Raw genomic sequence first — 6,804 nt, forward strand, 5'->3', positions numbered from 1 at the left:
ACAGGTACACATGATCACCATACAAGATGAATGAGCAAAAAAGCCAATCAGTCATTTATGACCAACTCACCACAGATTTTCCATGTTGTGTGATTTTCATGCTATTCTTCCAGGTATAAAAGAGGGATAAAATCGCTCTGATACTTGGGCCTCATCCTGTAGTTTTTGCTATAGTTTTACAGAAAACCACTGTGGAAAATCTGCTTCGATGTCGACTTAACATGATTGCTTCTTTATTTAAAGGGGTAGTCCAGTGGTGAAAAACGTATCCCCTATCCTAAGGATAGGGGATAAGTTTTTGAGATCGCGGGGGTCCGACCGCTGGGGCCCCCTGCGATCTCTCTGTACGGGGCCCCGGCTCTCGGCCCAGATAGCGGGTGTCGACCCCCGCACGAGGCGGCGGCCGACACACCCCCTCAATACATCTCGATGGCAGAGCCGGAGATTGCCGAAGGCAGCGCTTCGGCTCTGCCATAGAGTTGTATTGAGGGGGCGTGTCGGCCGCCGCCTCGTGCGTAGGTCAACACGCCCCCTTCCCGCGGGCTGTCGGGGCTCCGTACAGGAGATCGCAGGGGGCCCCAGCTGTCGGACCCCCCGCGATCTGCAACTTATCCCCTATCCTTAGGATAGGGGATAAGTTGCTCACCACTGAGTCACCACTGGACTACTTCTTTAATCTTGTTGCTTATATCATATGGCACCAATGTGTTTTTCAGTCTTATAGGGGAGATTTATCAAAACCTGTGCAGAGGAAAAGTTGACCTGTTGCCCATAGCAACCAATCAGATTTCTTCTTTAGTTTTTCAGATGCCGTTTTAAAAATGAAAGAAGCGATCTGATTGGTTGATATGGACAACTGCTCCACTTTTCCTCTGCCCAGTTTTTTTTTACAAATATCCCCATAATAGATCAACATCACTTCCATCAGTCCCTGTCCCCAGTGAGCCTCCTGGTCTAATTTCCCTATGTCAGATACACACACAGGACAATTTCATTGTTGTAAGTAAATTATACTTCTAGTATTTATTTATTTTTTTTGGTGTATGGGAGGAATCTTTCTCAAATAGGAGAAGAATATATAAACTCCACCCAAATAGGCTCCCTGACCCCAGCTCTGGAAGGCAACAATGCTGTCCACCACGCTGCTGAATAATGGCTGAACTAACATTGTATTTTAATGATGTAGCTAATGTCACCATATCCCTCATGCACGTATAACATAAATTCTTAGTTTTCCATCATAACTTTGTTTTACAGGTTACAGTCACCACCCGTTGTGAATATTCACCGTGAAACTGGTAAGGACATAATTCGAAATGACTACCATATTATAGAGGATATAGAAGGAATTTCCTAAAGGGAATCTGTTAGCAGCAACCTGCTGGAACTACCTGGTGGGTAACTTACTTTCCTAAGTGCCGCTGTTCCCAAGATATTGTTAAAAATGTAATTATGTAAATGAGGCTCTTGGTGCATTTGGGGACATTCCCTAGGTTCTTCTTTCCGAACAGTCCCTTACACACGTCCCCTAAGGAATATTCATAGCTGCCATGTGCTGAGGTCCAGCGGGAGTGTGATCTGGTCAGTGCTGGAGATCTCAGATCGTGAGGGATCTCAGCATGTAGCAGCTACGTGCATACAAGGGAATTTATGACTATTTATCAGGGGGCACGAGTAAGGGACTGGCCGGGAAGGAGAACCACTGTACTTCGGGGCTAGGGTATGCCACATGTGCACCAAGAGCCTCATTTACATATACAGATTTTTAATAATATTTCAAGAGCAGTGACACCCAGGAAAATAAGGTAACCACCATTTTGACCAGCGTCACCCATTCTAACAGGCAGTACCAGAAGATTAGTGCCAGTGATGCTGTTTACAGATTCCCTTTAAGGTATGCTTTAGCCTCCCAATATTTAAAATGAATTATTTTGATTATTGATTCCTTCTATAGTGACAATGGAGGAGATTTAGCAAAACCTGTCTTGAGGAAAAGTTGCTGAGTTGCCCATAGCAACCAATCAGATCACTTCTTTGATTTTTTAGAGGCCTTTTCAAAAATGAAAGACGCAATCTGATTGGTTGCTATGGGCAACTTAGCTTAACTTAACTTTTCCTCTGGACAGGTTTTGATAAATCTCCCCTAATATCCCTACATGTGACCCAGTCTATTTTAAGGAGAGGGGTCTTAACCTATTAGGCACATAAACAATCCCTATTAAAGGGGTACTCCCGTGGAAAACATTTTTTTTTTTTACAATCAACTGGTGCCAGAAAGTTAAACAGATTTGTAAATTACTTCTATTAAAAATCTTAATCCTTCCAGTACTTTTGAAGGGCTATATACTACAGAGCAAGTGCTTTTCTTTTTGGATTTCTCTGATGTCACAACCCCAGTGCTCTCTGCTGACCTCTGCTGTCCATTTTAGGAACGGTACAGAGCAGCATATGTTTGCTATGAGGATTTTCTCCTGCTCTGAACAGTTCCAAAAATGGACAGCAGAGGTCAGAAGAGAGCACTGTGGTCGTGACATCTGAGAAATCCAAAAAGAAAAACATTTCCTTTGTAGTATACAGCCCCTAAAAAGTACTGGAAGGATTAAGATTTTTTTAATAGAAGTAATTTACAATTCTGTTTAACTTTCTGGCACATGTTGATTTAAAAAAAAGTTTTCCCATGGGAGTTCCCCTTTTAAGAAGACAAGGGCTGGCAGCTTTAGCTTTGGTCCCTGATATCATATTCAAGCATTCCACCTCTGTAAATTTGTTGGTGCGTTCCAATGTCTATTTTGGCACACTTTGTATGTCAAGGTGGACAGTAAGAATTCTTCCTTAACAATGCATACCACACAATTAAAATATAAGGTAAATGTCTTTTTTTTCGGCAGATGTTAAAAGATTTGACTTCCAGAGACCTTCCCGATCTCGGACAAGCAGTAGTTCATGGAGTGTTCAAAGCAATTATTCAGACAACTAAGTGGCATCTGGATTATAGCAAACTACCCTGTGTCAATGCCATCAATGCCCCTTCTCTGTGTCAATGCCATTCCTACCTGCCATATCAAGGCTAAATGCATTAGGTGTAAATGCATTGGCCTCCATTTATTAATCTGTCTGAGACAAAAATGTGCCCTACTTGCCTGTAGCAACCAATCACAGCTCAGCTTTCATATCTCAAACTGCTCTTGTAAAATTAACACTGGGCTGTGATTGGTTGTTATTGGCAAATCAGACAGATTGATAAATCTTGGCCATTGTCTTGTGTGTGTGTTTTTTTATTTTTTGGAAATTGTCAAAAAGTTTTTAGGATTTGAGAAAGTATAAAAATAGCAATTAGAAAAAATAAGTTATGCCAAAACTGCTCAAGTGTAAATGCAAGGTGTGCAATTATTTTCTGTTTTATAGCTAATTCTTATTTGTATAATTTGTGTCATAGTGATATGTTTTGATTGTCAATGAAAGAAGCCAATGGTCTACAGTTGTCTAAACTATTCACACATGCAAAGGTGATTACAAGCTAAAAGGATAGAAGTAAGGTGGAAGTAGGTTGCAATAATATGCTACCATTTTAACAAGTGAATACATCACAAGCAGCTTATAGTATACAGTTAAAAGATAACTTGTCAATGTAAGGGTATATGGTCATGGACAGGACAACCACTAGTCTATATAAAAGTATATGGTCATAGACATGACAACCACCAATCAATATAAGGGTATATGGTCATGGATGTTACAACCTCCAGTCTATATAGGGCATATGGTCATGGAGAGTTCAAAACTACCTGTATCCTGTCTCTAAGTTTAATTTTAACAGCAGAAAGAAACCCTTGGGACCCTGTTAAAGTCAATAGGATCCATTGGTGTGGTGCAGAGGCATAGTTTAAGAACGGCTCTGTCATCCTCCACTGCCACAAATCCATCCCCCCCCTCTGTCATCTTCCACTGCCACAAATCCACCCCCCTCTGTCATCCTCCACTGCCACAAATACATCCCCCCTCTGTCATCCTCCACTGCCACAAATACATCCCCCCTCTGTCATCCTCTACTGCCACAAATCCTTCCCCCTCTGTCATCTTCTACTGCCACAAATCCATACCCCCTCTGCCATCCTCCACTGCCACAAATCCACCCCCCTCCCTGCCATCCTCCACTGCCACAAATCCATCCCCCCTTCTGTCATCCTCCATAGCCACAAATTGCACATATAGCACAGCCACCCCAACCCCCCAAAGCGCACCCCCCCCCTCTTGTAGAGTGCAGCCGGGAAAGGGACATGTCCGTGACGTGAGGGGCGTCCCTGCACACGGATGTCTGCTGCTCTTAAAGCGGCACCGTCCGTACCCTTGGGGCAGCAGCCAGCCCAGAGCGCCGCCATCAGAGAAGGCGGCCTCCCATTAGGATGACAGGAGGAGGTGAGAAGGGGGGCTGATGGACAGATGGACAGCCCGGCATGTCCTCACTTGAGTATAAGCCGAGTGTGGCTTTTTCAGCATAAAAAATGTCCTGAAAAACTCTGCTTATACTCGAGTATATACGGTATGAATATTTGGGAATTAACATAACACACAACCTGTATATGTGATGTCCTTTATTTGCAATGGCAAATGTACCTCTTCTGCCTGTTGTCCTTACGGTTTACATGCATGTAAACCCTTCCTAATAGATTCTATTCCTAATATAAGTGCTTTATACTACTAATGTACTTTATATATTGCAATTTAGTTTTCTAGTAACTATTTTATACAGAAAAATGTATGTCTTATGTATTGATTTCATCAATGCTAACTGTATTACTGCAAATGCTTTGGCCATAATAAAGCATCATACCAGCCATACCTGTCATAGATTCTGTCATTCCTAAGCCTCATACAACCTGTTATTTAAGGCCCTGAGAATCTGAATTGTAGGCGCAGCCCCTGAGGCCTGAACCAAGGTATAGATGTTCCTTTATATTTTAGACATTTTTGACAAGTGAAAAGGCAAGAAATGACTGTAGATTTTTATCCTGTCACTCAGTGCAGAATTACTACTCTCGTAGCTGTAAGCATCTCTTCTTAGGAATACCCACCACAAGGGAAAGGCACAATGACTATGAAAGCAGATATCACACAAGAATGTAGAAATGCAAAAAAAGGGCGTTTCATTCAAGTAATTGGAAATACATTAATATAGTAGGTGAAAAGAAAAGAAATAAAGATACATTAGGAAAGATTTGAGAGTGGTTTCTATAAATAAATAAATAAAAAATGTAACAACCAATCAGATTCCAGCTCTCATTTTTGAGTCCCTTTGAAGAAGAAAAGCAGTAATCTTATTGGGGGACATTTATCAAAGCATTTTGTAGGTTTTTTTTTTGCTTAAAATTGTCGCAAAAAAGTCACACGCGCGCCTACTCTTTTTTTTCTGCGACTTTTTGCATGTTCAGTGTCCTAAGCAAAAAATTTAAATCTTGCTCACCAAAGCAAAAAGTGATTTTTGACTTGCAGTGGTCAGAGATTTATCAAGTGCGAAAGTCGCAAAAAAGTCGCATCACATGAAAAAAACTACTAAATTTACTCCAGCTCAGACATGGAGCAGAAAAAGCCACTACCAAAGCAAAAAAAAGAAAAAGTGCTTAAGTGAAAGAAATTTATCAACAGGCTGAAAGCAGTTGATAAATAAGTCGCACATAAGCAAAAATATTGTAAGAAAAAAATAACTAAAAAAAGGAATACATAAGCAAACCTTGATAAATGTCCCCCATTGTCTGCCATGGCAACACTTCTGCTTTTTGCTCGCATTAGTTTTATAAATCCTCTCCATTGTGTTTCTTTATTTTTAAATTTGTATGTATTGTAACTTTTACTTCTTCTTTACATAAAAAGCAAAGGATAAAATACATGTAAACAACTCACTTATCTAGTTTCATTCACCCGAGTATTTACTGAAAACAGGGGCCATTTCTTTATAGCAAAAGTAGAAGATTTAGGCTAGGTTTACACACAGGTATTTTTTGGGCGGTTTTCTGGAAAACTAAACACTCCAGTTCTTGAGCCAAAGCTAGCAGTGTTTTCAAAAGGAATGGGAAATATAAAGGAAGGATTTATACTTCTCCTTCCTGCTGGATCCACTTCTGACTTTGGCACAAAAACTGCAGAGGCAGATTTCCAAAAAACAGTCTGATGATAACTGGGCAAATGGGGCAATTGCTTAAAAACCGCAACCACCAGGGACTTTTTCCATCCTACATTTACCAGGGGTTTTTCCGTTTTTGCACTTTCCTTTTTTCCTCCTTTCCCTTTAAAAATTATAACCCTTTCAATTTTGCATTTAAAAATCCATATGATGGCTTATTTTTTGCATCGCCAATTCTACTTTGTAATGACATCAGTCATTTTGCCCAAAAATCTATAGCGAAATGGAAAAAAATATATATTGTGCAACAAAATGTAAGAAAAAATGCAATTTTGTAACTTTTGGGGGCTTCCTTTTCTATGCAGTACACATTTTCCGGTAAAAATGACACCTTATCTTTATTCTGTAGGTCCATACGATTAAATTGTCATAAAATTGCCATCTTCTGACCCCTATAACTTTTTTATTTTGCTTCATACATTTTTTGTGCCATGATCTTCATGATCATGAAGTTTTTAGCGGTACCATTTGTATTGATCAAACTTTTTGATTGCTTTTTATTATTATTTGTTCATGACATAAAAAGTGACCAAAAATACGCTATTTTGGACTTTGGAATTTTTTTGCATGTACACCATTGACCGTGCGTTTTAATTAATGATATATTTTTATAATTCGGACATTTC

At 40.1% G+C, this 6,804-nt stretch overlaps 1 protein-coding gene across 1 annotated transcript in view; it reads left to right on the plus strand.

Annotated features, from left to right (window-relative positions):
- LOC130357705 (keratin, type II cytoskeletal 80-like) overlaps positions 1-5,209 on the plus strand; it is a 30,032-nt gene extending 24,823 nt beyond the window's left edge. Inside the window, exons 8-9 of the mRNA XM_056560433.1 lie at positions 1,258-1,298; positions 2,889-5,209. Of these exons, the coding sequence (XP_056416408.1) occupies positions 1,258-1,298; positions 2,889-2,977 (130 nt within the window). The 3' untranslated portion in view covers positions 2,978-5,209. The remainder of the gene's footprint in view (positions 1-1,257; positions 1,299-2,888) is intronic.
- Positions 5,210-6,804: the final 1,595 nt, after the last annotated feature.

The sequence above is a fragment of the Hyla sarda genome, chromosome 2 (genome assembly GCF_029499605.1).
Source record: "Hyla sarda isolate aHylSar1 chromosome 2, aHylSar1.hap1, whole genome shotgun sequence".
Taxonomy (NCBI): Eukaryota; Metazoa; Chordata; class Amphibia; order Anura; family Hylidae; genus Hyla; species Hyla sarda.